The sequence below is a fragment of the Rhinichthys klamathensis genome, unplaced genomic scaffold (assembly GCF_029890125.1).
Source record: "Rhinichthys klamathensis goyatoka isolate OS25496 unplaced genomic scaffold, OSU_Roscu_1.1 h1tg000123l_1, whole genome shotgun sequence".
NCBI classification, from domain to species: Eukaryota; Metazoa; Chordata; class Actinopteri; order Cypriniformes; family Leuciscidae; genus Rhinichthys; species Rhinichthys klamathensis.
This window is the reverse complement of record NW_026606660.1, coordinates 6,001,165-6,025,437: the sequence shown is the minus strand read 5'-3', so window position 1 is coordinate 6,025,437 and position 24,273 is coordinate 6,001,165. Positions and strand designations below refer to the sequence as shown.

Below are 24,273 nucleotides of genomic sequence, written 5' to 3'. Positions count from 1 at the left end.
ATAATATTTAATACTATAACTGATTTTTGTTGTATTTTTAATCAAATAAGCGCAGCCATGGGTAGCAGAAGAGAATTCTTTTAAAAGTATTTAAAATCGTACCGACCCCAAACTTTTGAACGGTAGTGTATGCGCTGTGGGATTCAGAGTGAAGCGTGGCGCTTTATTTACATGCGTTTTCTTCCAGCATCTCAGAGCAGCTTCATTCACAGTAAATAAATGCTGCTCCACACAAACTCAGTCTCTGCGTAGCTGTGTGTACATAAGTTGATCGTTTATATTATGTATATTACATTATAGTGTTGTTCAATAAATCCATATATGATTACTTTCTTTTGATACTTTATTATGAACCAATTATTATTGCCAAGTCATTTTAAAGGCTTTTGTTCACTTAGGTCTGTTTTTATTAGCACAAAAAATATCCAATTACTCGATTAACCGTCAAAATAACCGTTGATGACGGCCCTAGCGCCAATGATGGAAGCCGTGGCCTTCAGAAGAGCCAGTCTGGATTTCCATTACAGAAGACCACTTTACGGTTTACCGAAGTATCAATTAATGCTTATTATTTCATCCGTCAGAAATAATGAGGGTTTGCTTATTGGAAACCGCATCGGTGTTTGTGGTTCTCTGGATGTACTCCGGCACACGACAGTAGTTTTGTCAGAAACCCTGTTTTTCCGTCAAAAACCTTAAGTGTGGTTGATCTTGGAATGAATAATATTTAGCTCAATCTATAAAGCAAGCGTCCAGGTCTACAAAAGTGCTTCACAGAAAGCACAAAGGAGTCATAAAGTACATTTACATGCCGATCCATTTACTTCCCTCCAACAGAGCGCTTGCGGTTTGACCCAGTGAGAGATGTTCTTTAGGAAAGCCACAGTGAAATTCATCCTGTCGTTCTGCTTTGAATCCCACCTGAGGAGACCTTCAAACTCATGCAAATCACAACACCTCGCGTGGGGGGATTGAGTGAGACACACAACAGCTTGTCCAGAAAAATAAAAACACCTCCCCTTTTTGTTTAGTCAAAACTGGAGACAATAGCTGGTCAACAAAGGTTTTTGTAAAGTTTTGTTTTGCATGAATAAAATGAGACATTTTAAAGACTGTTTTAACCTTTTTTTTTTTTTTTTATTCTATGAAGATTAAGCACATTTTCATCCCGAATTCTTTATGCTATGTAATAAGAGTGTAATAAACTATGCAATACAGTCCAGATGATTAAATAGCTATACATATTATATTTGTTTTAACATTTATAATAAGTATTTATGAATAGAAATCAGCATAAAGTAAATTCAGTACAAAAATAGTAAAGAGTTATGTATACTTAAAATTTTTATACAGTTAAAAAAATAGCAGAATATGCATAATTGTCATTAAAATAATGTTACATTGCAAAAAATATATATTTTCTTTGTGTTTTACAGTGAAACGTGACCCTGACATTTCTTGACGATTTTCATTTCGACTGTTTTTCTTACACAAACTTTTCTCGTGCAATGAAATCATCCCTGCCAAGATAAAAATATTACTGTAAGAAATATGGTTTTTAATAGCTTGTTTGGCCGTGTACAGAAGCCTAAAATGATACACGTCTCCTATGTCTGCCGTGATGAGTAACATCATGTTGATTTTCTACAGGGCCGATTCATTTTTTGTTTTTAATAATTAGGTTGTTGTTACGAGTCATAAATTCGAAATGCTCTGTGCCTGTTGAATCTCACTTCACACACTCATATCGTTTTAGAACTTTTTTTTTAAACAAGAAAATCGTTTGACCCTGCGACTCCATAAAGGGCTCCGGATTGCAGTCTTATATTTTTTTTGAAAGACATTTAATTATAGCTTGCAGTCAAAGGCATTTTTTGATGGAGACTAAATGGCCTCCAATTGCAAAGATTTTCTTCCTCTTTTGGCAGGCGCTTGCACTGAGTGATGATTCGGAGATATTATATTCCAGCGTCTAACAATCTGTTGCATTCATCTGTGTCACACTGTACAATTGTTGTCAGCGACGCATTTGCCTCATGCTTTTTTTTTTTTTTTTTTTTTGCTGCTGAAACCGATGTGTAAAAATGTCGAAGAAGAGAAATAAGGTTTGTGAAAAGTCAGCTGGGACTTGGCATGTGCGCTGTACTGTAAAACAGACTCCGGGGTGTTTTTGACGCTGTCTGCTCTGGGCACGCCGGCTGTCTGGAAAAGTGAGGGAGGAAAAATGTAAAGACAGTTTCCTCTGCCGCCTCTTGCCGTGACTGTCTGCCGCCCCGTGCCTTCATGGAGGTCTCTAATTGAGATCACTTGTACTTATAAATGGTAGGAAGCTTTGTGGTTCAATGAGAGAAGCATTAGAACCATAGTGTGTGCCTCTTAAAATGAAAATGAGGCTACCGTTTAACTTTCTTAATCAGCTAAATACGTCTCTCTCCAGGCGTTTTTGGGGCTTTTTCATCTTAACAGAGTCGTTTTTAATAGTGGCAGACCAATATGGGGTTTTTAGTGGCAGATACTGATATCTACAGGGCAGAACATATAAAAACAGGAAAAAAGTGCATTATCGGTTGTTAAATCGAAATCAATTCAAGAGGTTAATAGCCTTGCCGATACATCCCTTGACAGGCTAACACTATTTTTGAGCACAATTAAATGTTGTTTATGAGCAGATCTTTTCGAAATGACAACATGACCATGATTATAGTGTGGTCAGGTAAAGGTGATGTCTACAATGCTAAATTACATCTTTGCTCGGATTGTTTTTGTGAAACCATCTCGTTACGAAAACAGTAGTGACTGCAGAGGTTTTTAGTGCACTGACATTTTGCTAATTTGCTATTTGACACCTTCGATAACTGGCTGCTTTTTTGACTTCTGTCTGAAGCACTGTATGGTACAATTCATTTCTTAACATGCGTCCAATCGTTCAGTCGTGTTATAATCCGGTGCGCTCTAAAGAGTGCTTGCTTTGGCCAGGAATCTCAATGATACATGCATAAGGTGCTAAAGATAACACAGACGGTTTAATGTGGCCAACGTCCTGCTATTCTGTTCTCTGTGGATTCGACCAGCCTTCATCCTTCTCTCTGAAAGCCCTGTCCAATTAAAACACATTTATTGTACTTCAGTAAGGTAAGCAGTGTCTGTAATGATGGATGATTTTATAGCGAGACGACGAGAAAATATCGGACACTGAACACCCCACAGCTGAGCTTCGCACGTCTAGAATCTCAAAAGTAGCCTGAAACTTCATTTTTACGTTTGTTATTAAGTTAAAGCGTAATATTAAACTACCGAATTCCAGTGGATAGTCATTATTTGATTAGAGTTACATTGTGAAAGCTGTTTAAACGTGTATTTATGGCGTGTTTTCTCGATCCATTGCCATCAAATGCTAATTTGCTGTCAATCAAACAAAAAAACAGAAATGGCAAATTAAACAAACAAGTGAAAACAAATCATATGCTTCTGGTGGGATTCATTCAGGACAGATCTCTCCACTGCGATGCTTCAGTCTGAGCTCATATTGAATGTGTGTTTTATCGTTCCTGAGGCGATGCACTTCGACTGCTTCTCTTTAACTGTCGACTTCAAGTGTATCACGGCCTGTGGTTGTAACCTGATCAAAGTGGGTTTTTAAGCGAGTCCTCTGTGAACTCCAGGGTTCATCACTGCCGCTGTGCCAATTGCATGAAATTCTTCTGTTTAAGTGATTTGAAATAGCATTTCTGTGGCATCAGAGACTAACCTAGTCCGTATTGTCATGTTGGCAAATGGTGTTTAAAATACCTGAAGTCATTTAGTTCCAGTCCATTTTTGATGATAAATTTTAGCACCTATTTTATTTTGCCACAATTATTTGTGGCACGGTGTTAGTACTACCGTACTCAGACAAAACCCACACCAGCATTTTTGTGGGTTGCAAGTCCTGCATGTTTTTTTCTTTTATACTGCGAGAACGATACAGCATGAGCACGAAAAAGCTACTAGATCTGAAATGCATTGTTGAAATATGGAAATATTAGAGCACAAAAATGTGGAAATCGCAAACTGTGGCTTTTATATTGCTTTTTTTTTTGGGTTGCCTTTGAGGGAAATTTCCTGACTGTTTCTACAACCGTTAACATCAATATTTTTTTTTTACATTGCAGAACACTAATGACGTAAACGCGTAAGTGAGACTTGAGAGCTTTTAATGCTTCTAAAACCCGTTGCATGTCAATATGCTGTTTTTGAGAGACGTATTGTTATTCAATTAAATGTGACGTATTTTGTGTTTTTGCCTCACTATCAGTAATTAGTGGCTATGAGCAGAGAACTGTACGGCCCCTATGCCTTGAGCTGTTTGTAATGTCAGTCCCTTTATTATCATACACTATGTAATTGCTTTTTTGTTGTTGTTGCCATTTGCCATCTTCCAGTGTGTGCAGTGCAGTTGTTATTTCTGAAATGTTTTGCTTGTTTACTTAATGGTAAGCAAGTTAATATTGTGTTTCAGAACTCAATACTGTTGAGCTGTTGAACAGCAAGAAGTTTGGGTCAGTAATATATTATATATATTAAGAAATGAATGCTTTTATTCAGCAAAGAGGCATTAAATTGATCAAAAGTGAAATTATTATAATGTTACAAAATCTATTTCAACTAAATGCTATTCTTTTCATCAAAGAATCCTGAAAACAACAACAATATGAAGGAGCAGAACAGTTTACATCATGTGACTGTAATGTAATGATGCTGAAAATTCAGCTTTGCATCACAGCAATACATTTAATTTGAAAATATATCCAATAAATAGATTCACAATATTATTGTTTTTACTGTATTTGTAATCAAATAAACGGAGCCTTAATTGGTGAGCATAAGGCACTTCTTCCAAAAACGTTTAAATGTCTTACCATCCATCTTTTGAATTGTAGTGTAGATATAACGTAGACTTTTTTTGGACATGGACCATGCTAGTACTATGATATTCTTTGAAGTTATCTTGAGTACATTGCATGTACACTCTGAAATACTTTACCAGTTGTACCATGGGCTGATTTTCCTTTTTTATTTTTATTTTGAGTAGGATTTCGTTTTCCCACAATGTTCTTTCGTTTGTGTAATCGGCATTGTGAAATAAATCTTCATCGAAAGGGTCATATAATATCTGGGAGAAAAACACAATCATATTTTATATTCAGGAAAAAGTTGCTGATGGAAAAGCCATTTATGTGTCTTTGTGGGAACGTAATGAGACTGAGTGAATGTAGCACTTTAATTTACTCCCAACAATTAGGTGAACGTCAGCCACTTACTGTAATTAAATAAGGCATTAAGATTCAGAGTTGTCGGGAAGCATCGAGTGGCATTCCCAGGCAGGACGGCCCACTGTCCTCTCGTGGCATTGCTTTCAGACGCCTAACCGCATTTACAGCGATCTGCTACAGGACCTGGGTGAGACCATGGCCCGTTGACTAGCAACGTGTAGGCATTTGTCTAATTCGGGCTTCTGTCTCCTGGGCTACAGCCTGTATAAAACCCTCTGTGCTTTCAAGGCCCCTCGAATGTTTTCGTAAACTTGGATGGAGACGAGTCGCATTGGAAGCAAACATCAGTAATGAGCTGGCACACAGACTCTCTGGTTAACCAGACTGTAATTTGGGGACTGAAAAGAACCTCTCATCACTATTGAGTATTTGTTTACCACAGTTTAACTCTAGTGTTTCTGCACAGAGACTCTCTCTGAAAGACGCTTTAACTGTTGCCTGTCTGATCTTTGTCATATTGGACGTGTTTTCTGTCATTGATTCTTTGAATTAAACGCACGTATTGTTACCTATGCCCTCGTATAGGCTCCGTTGTAAAACCGGTCTCGCCTACATAGCCAAATTTTAAGTGATTGATTTAGAACATTATACATAGTATGTACCATTTGTGCAAAAGAATGAATTAAAGTTGATCAAAAGTGACAATTAAGACATTTAGGGTTTCCGCGGGGTCTTAAAAAGTCTAAAAAAGTCTCAAATTTCAAAATCACAATTTAAGGCCTTAAAAAGTCTTAAATTTGCTGAAGTATTGTGTTCTAGGTCTTAAATCATTTTAAACCGGTCTTAATTTTCCTACGTCCTCCCGCAGCGCTTTGGAATGTTTTTGTTTTTTTATTGCGTGGTGTTATAGTTCCTTATTTCGCTAGTCCAAATATAATTCACTTTAATTACAACTACAAAATAGACCAACATGCAACAGCCAATCAGCTTTGTGCATCCATCTAAGCTGTCTTCAGTAATGTTCAGTTTGAATAAATTAATTTACTTTGCAAGTAATTTTGAGACTCCGCGTTTCCTTTGTACGTTTTTTTTTTATGTCGTGATATAGGTCTTAAATTTAATTCATAATGGTCTTAAAAAGTCTTAAATTTGACTTTGTGAAACCTGCAGAAACCCTACTTACAAAATATATATTTTTTTATTTCAAATAAGACCCAAAACTTATCAACGTGTATATATATGATTTCCACAAAAATTAAGAATATCAATGTTGAACTGGTTTCAACATTGATAATAATAATAAATGTTTCTTGAGCAGCAAATCAGCATATTATAATGATTTCTGAAGGATCATGTGACACTGGAGACTGGAGTAATGATGCTGGAAATTCAGCTTTGATCACAGGAATACATTTCAAATAGAAAGCAGGCATTTTAAATTGTAGTAATATTGCACAATATTACTGTTATTACTGCATTTTTTTATCAAATAAGTGCAGCCTTGGTGAGCATGAGAGACTTCTTTCAAAAACAATAAAATCCTACCAACCCCGACAAATGTTTAATGAACTGGTTCCCCTCTGCTTTGTCTGGATTTTTTTTTCTTTTCTTAACTAACGTTATTAATAAGATACTTTTTTTTTGGCCAAATTTAAAGGCAACATTACATTTATCCTTCATAGAGTTTTTGCTTGTCACAATACTTGTGCTCTATGCGTGATAAATACAATTGTACCCTAAAATTAGTTCAAAAGGGTATCTTAATAATGCCGCCTACCTGGGATGCCTTAAAGCGCTCCCTGCGTAGTTGGCGTACTAGATTTTGGAACAGAGCCATTGCATTTGTTCTGACTGAATTTGTAACATGATGGTAATATCAACAAAGAAGACTTCTAGGTCTTCTGGTGCATGTTTTCAACATTCGTTTTGTCTCTCGAAGCAGCTGTCAGCAGTAAAATTAAAGAACAATATGCTCTGGAAGCCTTTATTTACTTCATAATGAACTCCCTACATCACAATGCCAGTAAAGCCGACTGCAGTCTCCCCCATCACATCTCGCAATACTTCTGGGAAAAGGCTCGGAACAATGGAGAGATTCCTGTGCATATGAATCTCGTGTTTTGAAGTCGAAACAGAATAAGTAGGTGCTATAGATTCTTTGTGTTCTTCTTGGTTGAGGTTTTTATGAACGCCGGACTGCTAGAGCGATAATGATCGATGGCTTGAAGTGCGCAAAACAAAAATCAAGAGAAGAATGTTTCGCAACCTTCTTATTAAAAGCATACATTGAGGATCTGCTTATTTGAAGCATGCTTTCTATAGAACGAAGTTTTGAATTGATTTATGATGCATTCAAATCTCTTCAAACTAGGACGAGACTCCCACCTTGTTTTGATATAAACGTAGAAACTCTTCACTCGAAATCCCAGTCGTAGCATCAATATTCAAGCATCTTCAAATGACCTTAGCCGAGTAATGTTTGTGCATTTACATGTCTTTTTCTGTTTCCCCTCACATTAATTGTAGCGCCGTTTACCCCGATCCAGACGAATCATGTTTATTAATAAGATGCCTTGTTAATATTTAGACGTCGTGAGAATGTCGAGAGAGATCTCTTGTTGTCTTTGTCAGCAAAATGACAGTCCGTGGAAAGCTCCGGGTTTTTCACGTTGCTTTCAAACCTCTCCAAGTGAATCAAACTCCAGCGTTACTCTTCATTTTTCAGTGGAAAACAACTTCTTTGGAGATTCGCCTTTGGACGTCTAATGCATATTTAACAGCAAGGAGGAACGTTTTAATAGAGAGTGTCAACCTCGGTTGAGGGAGTCTTTCTGATTAATTTTACATAAGGCCTGGCCTTTATACTTCACTGAGTGGCTGTTATTTCCCCAAAGGATTCACTGATGTACCGAAACACCTTTACAAGTAGTTTTGTGCTGGCAGTGAACACACGAGACAATGAAACAGGAGCCATGATGTCTAGTTCAGTAACTATAGCAGCCTGCCGAATGCCGTCAGAGGATGAGTCAACAGCCGTTCCAATCAGAAAAACAGTGTTGTTGACGACGTGCTCGGTTGTGGGGTTAATTCTTAATGACTGTTTTTCTCCTCTGAGCTTTAACATGCCTCGTGTTTGGAGTCTCAACTTCTCCAAAAATCGTTCTCGGCCCATTTGCGGCACGCTGATAATCGCTAATTGATTTCATTTAGGCCGCGTCCCGTTGTCAGGGAGGTCGAAGGCATCCGTTAACTGTCGGGTCTCAGGGAAATACTGTGCTGAACGCAAACAATCAAATGGAACTAACCATGTAAAAGTGCTTAATTAGGATAGAAAAATATCCCAGTGTTTGTTTTACGTTTCCGGATGGATAATAATTTCTGTGGTTGTTTTGCATTTACAAAAAAGTCAATTTCCGTAATTCAGTCATGTTAATGGTTTTGGATATTATTAGGTACGTACATGCAGTCAATGTCAGTTTGACGGTTTTGTTACTTTTGTACAATATACAATTGTGGTGCACTGTTTGCTGTTCAATGTAAAATCTGTGACCTGAAAGCAAAACCAGCCGAGAAGCACTTGATTAACCAACATGAATTATTTAGTCCTAATGGCACATGGTGATTATGTTCTGGTTAGTGTGTTCTTGTATTCTGCTAATTATAAGTAATGCAATTAAAGGGATAGTTCACCCAAACATGAAAAGTTTATCATCACTTACTCACCCTCGTGTTGTTCCAAACCTGTAGGAGTTTCTTTCTTCTGCTGAACACAAAAGAAGATATTTTGAAGAATGTTGGTGACCAGACAGTTGATGGACTCCATTGACTTCCATAGTATTTTTTTTCTACCATGGAAGTCAATGGCTACCTTCAACTGTCTGGGCACCAGAATTCTTCAAAATATCTTCTTGTGTGATCAACAGAAGAAACTCAAACAGGTTTGGAACAACATGAGGGTGAGTAAATGATTTGTGGGTGAAATGAGAAAATAAGCATAAACTCTTAGTGCTTGGGTCCAGGTTCAACTGTTGCTTATTTTAAAATGCAAGACTCATTTAGATTCACAAGAATCTCTCAATTGTTCTTGTGCTTTTTCCCAAAAGTACTGCAATAATTTTTTTGTTGAATTCCAAATACTTCAGTTCCAAACCGCTCAAGATGTTCGACACAGCGCTATAGCATTATCCTTAAGTGCAGCGGACATGGCCTAAAGACCTTTAGAATCTGTGAGATGACAAAGTGTTTCTTTTGTGGTTTCAAAACACTTGTAACAGAAGACGAGAACTGGATACTATAGAATCAAACCCGGCATGTAAAGAGCCGCTGCATTGCTCCTCGAGCGGATATCCGATACGTGCAGGTGTGCGCGATGGCTTCTGTAAGCGAGTGATTGCTGTGGTCAGATTACCATGCCAGTTAGAGAGGGCTATTTTGTCCTTTAAAGCTAATGTTTGGATTTCCACGTGTTCTGCACGCTGCTCACACTCACGCGACGGCTTCCGTAACTAGCCCTGACGTGTTTGCTGGTACGAATGGCAGGCGCATGATGTCATTTGATCCCTGTTTTTTTTTTTTTTTTTGGTATGTTTGAGCATTTCTCTGCGTTTTCATGGTCTTGTTTACATCAGCTAACTCAAATTTGAATGTTTAAAACCGTAATCACAAAATGCATACGTGTTTTTTTCCAGTTAGCTGTTTGGGATGCTGCTTTCGGAGCCAGGTTGGAGACAGACAGTTTGACTCCCAGCTTCTTCGCTTATTGTTTACATATCAGAAATGTACATTTTTAAGGGGAAATAAAGCATTACAAGGGCCTTTTGGAAAACACTCCATTTCTCCTGCGGTGAGCTGCGGAGCCACAGTTGGAAAAGGAAGCCAAGGTTGAGGAAGAACGCCAATGCAGCGCGTCCAGTTTTCCTGTTTTCCTCATTCCGGGCATTTTTACGTTCTGTTTTCCCTTATAGCCCTTGTGCGTATCATGTTATAAATATTTTCAAGTAATGTTCTGGCTTATGGAAATTTTGCATTCCTGTCGAGGTTAAATCAATACGCCGGGCCGGTTTTGGCTGTGGCGAACAGGTAAAGCCTTGTTAAATGCAGTTGCTGGAATCACTTCATTACGGCACAATCAAAACAGCCAAGTAGTCGACGTCCACTTATCTGAACATTTCATATTTGTTACCCTTGAAAGCGCCTGAGGCTGCAGAAAGCGGGTCGCTTGGAATCGCCTGATGAATGTAGCAATATTAGAGCATGAAGAAGGATTGTTTTTGTTTGTTTTCTTTTTGAAAGAAATAGTTGCTTTGGATTGTTAGTCTGTTTACACAGTATATTCTTTCTGCGATGTTCTTCCTATGCTTTGCCAATTCCTCCAAAAAAGCAAATAAGAAATGTAGGAGGCACTTTAACAGACTTCTACATCAAAATGTGCCAGTGTCCGCAGGCGAACGAGGGTTTCTGATGTAAAGGTTGGAGTTGAATGCAACTTTGGTGTTATTGATTGATATTTTTTGATGCATCAGAATTAACATTGTGTTTAGTCCTCCAAAACTTACATTTTGTATGAGCACAATGCCAAATTTGTGCCAATGGAGCCTAAATATACAGCCTAAATATACACACAAACAGTGGAATATTGATATTCAGTGGTCATTTTAATTTAGTTTTTGAATGTATTTTAAACAAAGTTGAGGTATGTTAAATACTATTCCTCACCATTTGTAATGTAATTAAATTAGTGACATTTATCCTGTGACGTTTTTTTATGTGCAAAAGGTCTCAAATCAAGCTGTACGACATGGATCATTAGGTTTTGTCCATGCCAGCTCATCTTTTCATGTAAATTGTCATGCAAACATGTTAACTTGTAAAGAAAATGCTCTTAGATTTTTTTATTATTATTACTATTTGAAATGTATATTTGCAAAGTACTGTTCTCTGAATCCGAAATGTCTTTATTATTACTTCTCTTCGTTGCTGAGGTGGTCTGAAAGGCGTCTCGAGCTCATGGTATGAGGGGGCCATTCATTATCGGAGCTGTTTGTCTGGATTCCAGCTCCATAATCCTCCTCTTTAAATACACTTACATCAACCATTGGCTCCGTCCCTCGTACACAATCCGCTGCCTATGAATTCTGTATTTTCATGTATATTTCCATCAGCGACGGCTTCAAACGGTGATATATCAGAGGTGCTGGGTTGGCTGGCTATGATTTAAAGATGGTTTGTGGCCACTCTGATGGTTTGTTGACTGGGTTTCCACGTTACAGAAGTCGGGTCTCTTCGTGTTATGGGACTATTTATTGTTTCCCACTTTTAATGTTATGTTTGGCTGACTGAGACTCCATGGTTAAGTGTTTGATTATTTTCTAAGAAGCTCCCTCCAAGTTTACATGAGACATCAATGCCGCTCTTTGTCATGTAGAGAAGCATGTTGGATACGGTGTGTGGCACAGGAGCTCCATGGCACTTTTTTGTATTTATTTTTTACTATGGAACATCAGCAAATGTCGTCCGTGGCGTTTTGTCGGGCAGATTCTGAGATTTTGAGCCAATTAAATTGAAAATAAATTTGTTAATTTCAAATAAAATGCATTTTTATGTTAGGCTGAATTTCTTTTAAAAAGTACAAAAGGGAATCCAGCAACACTTGTGGTAAGGGGAACTTTAATAGTTTCTAATTAGTCAAATGTTTCACTTTTTTTCTATCGTCTGCTTCCATGCACCTGGTAAAGTCATGCCAGATCGAACCTCACTATGAAGTTCTTTTATAGAAGTAAATCCTTCGACAATGTATTCAAACACTTTAAAAAATGCTGGGTTGTTTTAACTCAATTTTGGGTCAAATATGGACAAACCCAAATGTTGTATTAAAAATGTAACCCAACGGCTTATTTGACCCAAAATTGGGTTAAACCAACCCAGCATTTTTTAGAGTGAAGTATTTTTCAGGTTGCATAGAAATGAATGCAGTCGAAATTCTTTCTCGAGACTATACCATTCATCCTGTGTGATCTAAAAAATAAGTAGTATTTAGTTTGAGATCTCTATAAAACAGTTCTTTCATTGTAAAGTTTTTTCAGGGTAAATTATTATGAGCATAACAATTTTTTGTTTTAAAAATTGCATTGGAAAATGCACACGATTTTGACAATGTTTTTTGTTTAACTTTAACAACATCAGCACTAAACAAAACCTGATGATCATGATTTAAGATGTCCCAAAGAGCGGAACGATGTCAAGTAAAATTCGTCACCTAGAAATAGGGTGCAATTTAAAATATTTCTTTGTTTGTAAAGTCCAGATTTGGTCTCAGAGTTTGAGGGAAAGCATAACAAAAAAACAGCATGATTATAATTTGTTCTCGTTTCTCTGTTTGCTTTGAGCAGCTCCAGCAGAATTGAACTTCTGCATCACTTTGTCTCGTATCACATTACAGCCTCGTCCTCTGAGGAATCAAGGCTCATTTTTCTTCACCATTCAGTCTGTAATATGTCTAATTATGTTTCCTTTACTTGTTCATGTCTTTTTTTTTTCCTTTTTTTTTGACACACCGTCCGTTATCATTGATTTTGGTCTCTTGAAGCTGTCCGGTCTTGAACGGGTGATTATAGTTTTTAAGACAGATTATCGCACGCATTACGTTTGTGACAAACTCACGTTAAGGAAATGCACATGTTCTGAGAGATGCGGTGATTTGGTCCTATAACGCGTCACACATGGCGTAAATTATTTCAAGCCTTCTGCTGCCAATACGCCCGTATAAAAACGCGTCCGGCTGATAGACGCCCTTGATGTTGAAGCCAAGATAATGCTAACTCCCCCCTCCCCCTCACAAAATTAAGTTTTGATGATATAAAACAATGCAGATATGAAAGCAAAAACCATAAACCACTCAGAGATCATTTCATTTGTCAGTCAGTGCATATTACATCAGACTGCTAGATGCCTTTTAATTTGAGAATTTTCTTGACTTGAAAATTAGTGATTTTAATTTCTCTTTAATAAAAAAAAAAGCCCCAAGCCTGGCTGTAGATATTGCATTTCATGAACGTTTAGCTTTCTTTTGAATAAGCTGGGCGTCTCTGACTGCTCTCTCTCTCTCTCTCTGAGGTTTGGTTACCCAGGTCTCGTTTCGTTCATTAATGTTGTTTTTCTAGCGTAAACGAGAGATGTGATTAACAATTAGCTGAATGAAGCCGCTCAATCCAGGCCAGGACATCAGCGCTCGCTGTAAATGAGAAGCACATGTCACCTCTGAGCCGAACAACACGCTGCTAATTGATTAGCGACGCTCTACGAAATTCGCCAAGAGCTTGTTTAACATCTGTACGCGTTGCATGTGACGGCCGTTTGTCACCTGAAGGAGTTTGAGCGTTCCTACTCGTAAAATGATGTTTGTGTTTGTGTAAACGTGGAAATGTGACGGGATGTTTGTGCTGCTGCAATGCTCTCTCGTTTTTCAGGGTCATGCTGGTGGGCGCTACATTGAATTGTGACTGTTAATGTGATTTTAATAATCATTGTAGGACCTTTTTCAGCTTCCTATTATTTAGACCACCACTGCGCAAAGGCAAGCATCATTGCTATTAATGTATCCTACTTTAAGTTAAAGGGTTAATTCCAATCCTGAACCCTATTAACCCTGTTTAACTATTTACCCTATCCCTAACCAAATATAATATGCCATTATGAATGTAAAATGTAATTAATAAAGTCAGTCATTAATCAGAATTTTGCTGGCTATCCGTCCCCATTCAGTGTCTTTGTAAATGTCAGTCCTGTTTATTTTAAAAGTTTTTATTAATAAGATGCTTTCTACTTGGAGAGATTTATTTGCTTATAGGGAAGCAAGAAATTATTATTAATTTTTTTTTTGCTAGAGAGACAAACTTTTATAGACCCCTTCTGCATTTTGTTCAAAAAGCCCCATTGATTTGGCATTTTATTTTATTTTGCATGTTTGAAAAAGCCTAAACTAAGCTGAACACAAACAAAGAGAAGAATTGGTAACACTTTACAATAAGGTTCATTGGTTAACATTAGTTATTGTATTAACTAACATGAACGAACAATGAGCAATACATTTGTTACAGTATTAGTTCATCTTTTTTAATGAAAATCCAGCTGTTCATGTTAGTTCACAGTGCATTAACCAATGTTAACAAAAACAACCATTACTTTTAAAAATGTATCAGTAAATGTTGAAATTAACATTAACTAATATTAATACATGCTGTAGAAGTGCAGTTCATTCTTAGTTCATGTTAACTAAGGTAGTTAACTGATGAACCTTATAGTAAAGTGTTACTGAAAAATTTAAGCATTTGCATGTTTAAGTGCTTTTTAGCTTATGTCAAGATATTATTTTTTCCATTTTGATGCTGGAACAACAGCTACTGTATGTAGTGGCAGTTTGTGCTTTAAATCAATGCAAGACACTTGAAATAGATGTTTCCAGATTATGAAAGGTTTATAAAGTTTCTAGAAGGTATTTGTATCTAATGTAATCATTTTTCTTTTATTATTATTGTTAGTACGCTATAATATATATAGCCGTATATTCGGTTGTGCTTCCGGAGCGTTCAAGGTTTAACGCTCCTCTGCGGCCTCGTGTTTTTGGAGACGCCACCTATAACGCCTTTCTGTGTGCCGACAATGATGACAAAACCATGTAGCTCACGCTGTCTGGCTCCAACTACATATCATGCCTCCATATGTTTGTCTAGAAAGGCCTCTGATTACGTCGACATGAGACACTTGATGAGGAAAATACTGTAAGTACATTCTGTGATTGCTTTGTCAACAGTGTTTTGTATTTTTATTTCCATACGTACTGTGCGATAAGATCAGGATTTGTTTGGATTTTACATGTTAGTATATTTTGAATAGCTGAGGTATTCAAATAGGTTTTGCATAGATTGATTTTTACATGTGGTTTTTTTTGTGTGCTGTATAATGCTGGACTCAATTTTCACTCCCGGTTTTGCTCTCACATTATGTGAGCACCAAAAAAAAAAAAAAAAATTGATATACCCCTTCTGCAGTGCATATTAAAAGCTCCATTCAATTGGCATTTTATTTCCTTTTGCATGTTTGAAAAAGCCTAAACTAAGCTGAACACAAATAAAGAGCGTTTGCCTGTTTTCATTCATAAGGATTAATATAAGCTCCCTCGTTAACCAGGTTTGTGCATTTATCAATTGCCATTAACCCCCACAAATCCTACACATAATATCCAGCCATCCCATTTTTGAGCTGAAGTTTTTCCACATCTTGTTCTAATGTACCTCTGTAAATTGAAACAGAGCGAATGTTTATACATCCAGAAGGGTTTTTCTCTTTCTTCGGTCTCGTCCCCCCCACAAAAGTTTTTTTAAGTTACACAAACATGTCAGCAACTTAGCATGCACGCAAACGTAAACACGGCGACTTTTAGCGTTCCCGAAGCATCTTGCGCGTGCGCCATTGGTTATCGACCCGCTCGCGGAGCTTGACTCCTGTGTGACCCGACGCTGAACCACAGTGAAATGAAAATAATTTTTCACAGCACTCACCCCAGAAAAAGTTCTGCTGACATGGAGTCACCGAGCTGAAAAGACTGTTAGACGCCATAGCCACACGTCGGCTCTCTCCTCTTCTGGAGGTCGTGGTGACCCTCGAAGTCCTAAACTGGGAGCACAAATCATATCAATGCATCTGAAGGGGAAAACACACAGCTACAAACAAACTAAACCAGTCCGCACGGTCCCCTGCAGTCTGCAGCCGAGGAGAGAGTTCAGGCACAGATATCAACGCATATACGAGTGTGGTTAGAGCATACTTACTGACTTGTTGGGTCTCTGTGACTGGGGTTGACCCACTCCGATTAACCATTTACGCCCCAGTGGCTCCCTCCTATCGTCCTGGGGAAATCTCGTGCACCGCACTTGTGGTTCTGTGGTTGTTTGTGAGGGGAATGAGACATTCTCACAATCCAAAAACGTGTAAGCTTTAAAACACACTTTTTTTCCCCCTCCTGATGGGCTGTTACTGGAGAGGCTGGGTCATGTGTTTGGTGACATCAGAGGAGTGAAGAGGGCTCAGCCCTCTTGTCAGTGGTCCTGCGTTTCCTACTCTCATCCAGCGGGATGCAACCTCAGCTCCTGTGAATCCGAAAGGAAGGGGCTGGGATTTTCAGCACTTCTTCACTCTTTTAACTCCTTTTCTGTAGTGCATTTTGTCAAATAAAGCTCCATTTGAATTGGCATTTTGCATGTAGACGCACAGATAAAGAGGAAAATTAAAGGGTTTGCATGTTCAAGTGCTTTTTAGCTCAGTGGGATGCAAGAAATAAAATGATTTTTCCATTTTGATGCCAGCTGTCTAGTGCCAGTTTGTGCTTTAGATCAATTTCAACTCCTCTTGTGTGTTTTTGAAGAGTTTTTTTCTTTCTTTCTTGGTCTTTACGTTGCTGTCACGCTCTCACAAATCTTCCTGTACATTTCTGTATTTATTATTTCTCAGTCCTGCATTCTTCCCGCATGGGTGGTGTTTAGTCTCCAGGTGTGTCTCTGCATAAGTTGCATAATCGTCTCTTTGAGAAATGACAGTCTGGAAGGGGAACCTGCGTTCACTCTTGGATCACGTCTGCCTCTCGTAACGACTGCATTAGCAGCCGTGATTCATCCGTCTGTGTTGCGCGCCTCGCAGGTTTGGATTTTGGCACGCGGTCAGCGCTCTGCACGGAGTATGCGGCTCAGGTGTTTGTGTAAGCGTGGAAAAAAAAATGTGGCGAGATATTTTTGCTTCTGCAGTGCTCTCGCTCTCTCTCCATGTTTTGGGGTCATGTTAGGTGCTACGTTGAATCTTGAGTGTGTTCAAAATTACACTTCCTAGTATCTAGACCAGGGGTAGGCAAGTTCGGTCCTAGAGAGCCGCTGTCCTGCATAGTTTGGCTCCGACGCTGAAAAAAACCTCTCCTGCCTATAGCCTTAGAAATCCTGAAGACATTGATTAGCTTGTTCAGGTGTGTTTGATTAGGGTTGGAACTAAATTCTGCAGGACAGCGGCTCTCTAGGACCGAACTTGCCTACCCCTGATCTAGACCAACAACTAAGTTGAAGGAGGGACTGAGCTCTAGCTACTGACCAGAATATTACTCGAGGGTGGACCAGTAAGTAGGCACCTAGCAACCACTCATAACAGCCTAAAGCACTCGGAACAGCCTAGAAGCTGGTGGCACGTTTGCCTAGACTGCTGTATTATGAAATGGTGGTGCGTATGAAAATAATGAAAATCTCAGCTCAGAGGATGTGGTGTGGTTATAACAGGAAATGGTTCGCCCACAGCAGGCCATTCCCTAAACGTCTTCTCCGGAGGGGGCGTCTGAGAACAAGGGTGATGAGGGACAGCAAATGTAAGCGCGATCTGTGCTTTTATTGCAATTAGTAAGTCAACCCAACACATTTTTATTTAATTTCAGTTCAAAATCCAGTGTTGCATCGTACATATTAAAATGTTATTGTATGATAATGAGGGTCATTATGGAGTGGACCAGATTCTCAAACTTCAGTGCTTATTATTGATTTCCTGACACAATTAACACAACACTATTACCGCCCACATGATGGGACGTTTGTGTATATTACCTAATGATAATTAAAGTGCCCCTATTATGCTTTTTCGTATATTACCTTTCATGTAGTGGGTAATATAGTTGTTTGTGAATGTAAGAGGTTTGCTTTTAAAAGTCAAAGTACACGATAAATGACAAGTTCTGCCATGAAACTCTAGATGGCACAGGCTGATAGGTTATTAACTCAATTTGTAGTGATCACATCATTATCCACATAGCACAGCTGATTGGTTGCTGTTGCATCAGCGGCCAATGAGCAGCTGCTCAACATTCGAATACCGGTGTGTTTCTGTTAGCAGTCTGCAGCACGCTTTCAGAAACCCTCCACCTTCCCCAGCTCCACCTGTATGGATCTGCTACGGGGGTTAAATCATGTCTATTACATGTGCAGCAGCGGCAGCATGTCTTGCATGCTCACAGCAATGTCTCTGAATGTTTTGGCAGCAGCAGCTGTGTAACAGATCTATTCCGCCTAGACCAAATACAATAACATTGCCATATCCATTACCATGCCAATCTCTCAGAGAGTTTTCATGACACAAATGGAGTTATGGACTACTTAGAGAGAGAAGCTATTCTGAACTACCTGAAACGAGTCGACAGTAGTTCCAGTCTTACTTTCTGCAACGAACCTACGTAGGTTTGTAACAAATTGACATAATTCCAGCAAATGGTCTTGATTGGCTGCCTGTGAACAACGTCTACACTGTGAGAAAAGAGGTGTTGCTGCAATGTATAATATGAGAAAATTAAAGTGTTTTTTGATATTGACCTATTGTAGGAGACCTCCAAAAGAAAATTAGGAACCTTTAATTTATATAGCGTTATAACCATTTATATAGCGCTTTTAACAAGATTGTTTCAAAGCAGCTTTACAACAGGGAATTAAAGTAACAGGGATTGTTTTGGCTTTACAGCAGCTCTAGAAGAAAGTTATTGTCCAGCTAAAGTTAGTTTTGATTGACTCATTTCCATTGCAAAGATCATTAGTTATTAACTTAGGGGCCGCTTACACGACACCGTTTTAACGGAAAAAAGAAAACTTTGAATGCGTTCTGGCCGTTCATTTGCACGACAACGGTGTTTGGTGGCTCGAGAACGCAAACTTTGAAATAGGTTCCAAGTTTTGATTTTTTTTTTTTTTACATTATCATCTCCATGTAAACTTCAAAAACGTGAATCTGTGAAAACGGTGACGGCGTGCACATGCATATTACGTATTTAGTGTATAGGTATGCGCATTTGAATATATATGTGTGTGCAGGCGCGTAGTCTTTCTTTACAAAGGGACATCGCCAAATGACTTGTCTAGCCTGCATAATACAGCATTTCTAGTCGCTTCCGAACTTCTTGATCTAGAAAGGTTTCCGCTCACTGTCTTTTAGCTGTATTCAGCACGCTTCTGTGAACAAGGCACACATTGCGATCAGTCATGTGATTTGTGTAGTTCCTTTAGTGACTCGGATGCTAAAACAACACAGACAGCATGTGCAAATAAATGCTAGCGGGGAGCGCAATTCATTCTTGGTGAATGTATTTCCATTCTTTTTTTTCTCCACTTCAGATTTTAGTGATTTTTCACACTTGAAGATCACGAGAAACTCCTGACTGCACATTCTGCTAATTATAGACTGTATTTTCATTCACGCCGTTGAGTTTCTGCTGTCTCTGAACACGTCAGCGTCGCGGCGAATATCTGCTCTTTGTCGGGCGAGCCCTGGTGGTCTTCCTGCGAGCATGGTTTCACTGTGGTCCGTGTGTGTGTGTGTGCCCCTCTAAGGCCCGGCTTTAGCTTGGCCCGCTTCAGTACGGACCACACAGGCATAAACCGGGCATTAGATGCTAGAACATTATTCCTGGCTGCCGGAGGAAGTGCGCACTAATGCTTCCAGGAGACATTACACCCTGCACGATTTCACACGTTCATAAATTAGAGCTGTTATGAGTTTACCGTTGAAAGCCATGCTCTATTGCTTTAAACAACATTAGAGGTTACGTTTGTTAGTTTAAATTCAATCATTGCCTTCAATTGGGCTTGTCCTGGAGGGCATGCAATTGTTAATCGGGAACTGTCGTTCATTGTGAATACAGTTGTGCATCGTGCCGCTCACTTAACCAGTAACTTTTTTTCATCAAACTTTTGCATCTTTTTTTTTTTCCCGTCACAAGTTGAATCTCCAAAATGTATAATTGCATTTCTCCTCTGCTATAACTTGCTTCCTAATCTAGTTGTCTAATAAACCTTCCATTGTGTATTATGATTATTGTTGATGAAATGCTTTTGTTCCTCATTTTTTTTAAATCGCGTTTGAAAGAATAAATGGCTAAATGTAAATAATATACCTTTTTTTTAAGTCCGACAGGTTAAAACAGACTCCTGATTTGAAACTTAAATATGAAATTTAAGATTGATCTTTAAGAAGCTTCGATAAGACTACTAAATGAATTTCCTTGTATTATTAGCAATTAATGCAAATATTTTATTTAATAATATATTTAATAATCAAATATTTTGTTAATGCAAATGTTTTTTTTATTTTTCACATTGAAATTTGATTGCATTCAGTGTGGTTATGACATATAATTTATAGTTATTTTTCCATTCTCTTTTAACCCTGGTTACATCATCAGATAATACATTTCTGGGAGGGGAAATAGTCATTCATTTATTTCGTTCACTTACTAGTTCACTCACTCACTCACTCACTCACTCACTCACTCACTCACTCACTCACTCACTCACTCACTCACTCACTCACTCACTCATTCACTCGTTCACTTGTTTCCTTGTTGACTGAGTCGTTCAGTCGTTCACTCACTCACTCCTTCACTCACTCACTCCTTCATTCACTCTCACTCGTTCACTCACTCACTCCTTCATTCACTCTCACTCGTTCACTAGTTCACTCACTCACTCACTCACTCACTCACTCACTCACTCACTCACTCACTCACTCACTCACTCACTCACTCACTCACTCACTCACTCACTCACTCACTCACTCACAAACTCACTCACTCATTCACTCACTCATTCACTAGTTCACTTGCTCACTCATTCATTCACTCGTTCACTTGTTTCCTTGTTGACTTAGTCGTTCACTCACTCACTCACTCACTCACTCACTCACTCACTCACTCACTCACTCACTCACTCACTCACTCACTCCTTCACTCACTCACTCCTTCACTCACTCACTCCTTCATTCACTCTCACTCGTTCACTCACTCACTCCTTCATTCACTCTCACTCGTTCACTAGTTCACTAGTTCACTCACTCACTCACTCACTCACTCACTCACTCACTCACTCACTCACTCACTCACTCACTCACTCACTCACTCACTCACTCACTCACTCACTCATTCATTAATTTATTTACTCACTCATTTGTTCATTTATTTTTTAAATAACATGCACTGATATATTGTGCATAATAGGATAAGGAATTAAAATAATATAGATAGTGATCATGTCTGTAATATTTATTTCATCTTTTCTTTTTTGCAACCCAAGCAGATTGTTTTTTAGTGCACAGGCGTCTTTTACAGTCTCACAAAATATAATTTATAATCATTTCTAGGACCTTTTTTTGCGAGTGTTGACGGGCAAATTGACTTGGTGATGCAAAACACTGTAGAATTGATGCTGGCAAAGGTCAGGATGAGTTGAACCACAGCTGTGATCTGCACTGCTGTTTACGCATTCAGCACACATTGCAGAACTCTGGGATATGACAAGATCACGCTTGGCAGGGCTCGCCAACCCCAGTGGCTTTCGCTTGCGGCATGGGCACATCGTGAGAATGGCAATTAAAGGAGAAGAACCTGTTATTTCTGACAATTATCACAAGTCTGGAACTGGCACTTTTGAGTGCTGAGTGACGTTTGAAGAGGCTTCAGCGGCCCGTGACTCATCACTGTCACACATGCGTGACGTCGCATGTGGCGCAACGTCACAATGTCATTTAAACCTTTATTTGAGAACTAGTCATTTTGACTAGTCAGGTTGACTAATGACACTTGTTGATTGGAGAGCTTATCTTTAACTCATTTCAAGCAACAATCCATCAAATATAATAGTTTTTTTTTTCTCTTTTAACCCTGATAAAGGCATGTTTGTCAATATATAAAAGTTGAATATACATCTCCATCAGGAATTGTTGCTGGTTGAGTGTCTGCAACTGTTTTGCTGCTGTTTGATAGTAGCTCCAGAATAATACTGTTATGTATTTATGATATATGCAGTATCTGCAATTGAGACTGAAGCATACGTGGGCTTCATTTGTACTGTTTAGTAGTGTTTAAGATTTTAATTTAAGATAAACCCTCTTATTCTGATGCAGTGATCAGATTCTCTGTCACTGTAAAAAGTGGTCAGTTGACTTAACTTAAAAAAATTGAGGACGCCCGTTGCCTTAAATTTATTAAGTAAATAAACTTCAAGCTCAATTGAAAAAAATTATGTGGAATTGTCAAGTTCACATAACTTATTTTTTTTTCAATTAAGCATTACGTTTATGTACATTTAACACTTTTTACAGTGTACACACTTGTGGCTCATACAAAACAGCCTTAAAACTCTCTTTATTAATGTGCTTTTGTTCCTCTATTCTTTCACTGTATAAAATGCTGCATTTTGGTGAGTTTTTTAGAGCTTCAACAATTGTAGAGAATGTGGAAAAAGTATACCATCTAGATTGCATTTGTATTTATTTATTCTTTAATTCATCAGTCTGTTTTTGTGCAGCTTCACAAGCTGTTTATTGCAATTTGTGTCAAGCATGCATTTAGTTTATACATCTTTTGAAAATCTTACCATACTTCGAATTAGCGTCATTCTTAATTATAAAACCACTTTTTTTTCATTCATTTCATTCATTGATCTTAGAGACAAATGCATGTTTAACACAAACACAACGTTTTTGATGTCTAATGAGCTTCCCAGTGTTTCCTCCGCTCAGTTGTGGTAATGAGCTTAAAAAGGATGAAGGGAAATGATGCAAATCACATCAGCCTCAAAAATATTTAAGAAAGCATTACAGTGCTCATGCTGTTTATATATGAGTTAGATCACTAGCTTTCAGTTTATGATAAACAGTTTCTTCATAACTGTCTGAAATGACCAAGCGCTTCTTTGTTGTCCAATATCTTGGCGTTGAAGAACAACAGATTTAGTGAGTCAGTTAAACGGATTTCCTGGATATTAAAAAAAGTTTAATTTCTAAAGAAAAAGTCCTTCAGTTTTCAATTTGATTTCAACAGACTCCTTGTGAAGTTTGACGGCAGTTTGTGTAGTCTAATATCAGGAATCTGGTTGATTTTCCTCTCCTCTATTAATAGATGTTTGTGTTACTTTGACACCTCTGCTGTGATTTCTTGGAACTGTTTTAACCCCGGTGGCTTGTGTGTTTTGTCTTTGTAAAGCGTGATGACATTATTGCAGTGTTTTCCCCGTGTGGTCCTGTAAGGTCATGAAACACAGCCGCAAATAAAGATTGGTCACAGTAGAAGAGTGAGAGAAATGTTTCATCTCAAGCATTTTCTCAAATCAGACTTGACAGAGAGAAGCTCTCCGGATTAGACTACAGTGCACAACATTCTGTTCCTATCTTCTGGTTAGATGTTCCTCAGTTTGACATCCAATTCATACGTTCACGCTGGAAGGCAACACGAAACGCTGTTTGTGACCCATTTTACCTCCATAATGACTATTTATGAAGAAAATAAAACTTTTTTTCACTTGAAAGTTGTTTCAAAGCTGTAGTTTTTATTTTGTTATTTTATTATTTTATTATTTTATTTCAGTTTATTTCATTTTAATTTATTTCATTTTATTTTATTTTTTAATTCAGTTAATTTAATTAAAAAAAATTGTTTTATTTTATTATGTTTTTATTTTATTTTATTTCATTTCAATTTATTTCAGTTTATTTTATTTCTTAAATTCAATAATGTTTGTTTTTGTATTATAATTTTTTTTCATTTTTTTTTTCATTTCATTAGTTCAGTTCAGTTCATTTAATTTCTTTTCATTTCATCAGTTCAGTTCTATGCAGTGATGAATCATTTCATTTCATTCATTTCATTTATTTCATTATTTAATTTCTTAATTTCTTAATTTCTTAATTTCTTAATTTCAGTTAATTTCATTTTTCATTTCATTTTTCATTTCATTTTTCATTTCATTTTTCATTTCATTATTTCATTTCATTATTTCATTTCATTATTTTTGTTCAGTTCAGTTAATTTGATTTGAGTAGAGTAGAGTAGAGTAGAGTAGAGTAGAGTAGAGTAGAGTAGAGTAGAGTAGAGTAGAGTAGAGTAGAGTAGAGTAGAGTAGAGTAGAGTAGAGTAGAGTAGAGTAGAGTAGAGTTCCATTTCATTAATTCGTTTTATTATTTA

The 24,273-nt window shown here is 37.8% G+C and overlaps 2 protein-coding genes across 6 annotated transcripts in view; one reads left to right on the top strand and one right to left on the bottom strand.

Moving 5' to 3' along the window:
- runx2a (RUNX family transcription factor 2a) overlaps nt 1-16,235 on the bottom strand; it is a 68,334-nt gene extending 52,099 nt beyond the window's left edge. The window contains exons 1-2 of one of the 3 annotated variants that reach the window (XM_056255945.1): nt 16,079-16,235; nt 15,809-15,923 (exon numbers count right to left, since the gene is read on the bottom strand). In XM_056255945.1, the coding sequence (XP_056111920.1) occupies nt 15,809-15,866 (58 nt within the window). In that variant the 5' untranslated portion in view covers nt 15,867-15,923; nt 16,079-16,235. The remainder of the gene's footprint in view (nt 1-15,808; nt 15,924-16,078) is intronic. The other 2 variants (XM_056255946.1, XM_056255944.1) reach the window with 2 other exon arrangements.
- The window catches only part of supt3h (SPT3 homolog, SAGA and STAGA complex component), a 147,171-nt gene that overhangs the window by 8,467 nt on the left and 114,431 nt on the right, over nt 1-24,273 (top strand). The window contains exon 1 of one of the 3 annotated variants that reach the window (XM_056255948.1): nt 14,988-15,028. The exons of the other annotated variants lie outside the window; for them this stretch is intronic. Within the exon in view, the coding sequence (XP_056111923.1) occupies nt 15,003-15,028 (26 nt within the window). The 5' untranslated portion in view covers nt 14,988-15,002. Of the gene's footprint in view, nt 1-14,987; nt 15,029-24,273 lie in introns of those variants that run through there. 3 annotated transcript variants of the gene reach the window in all.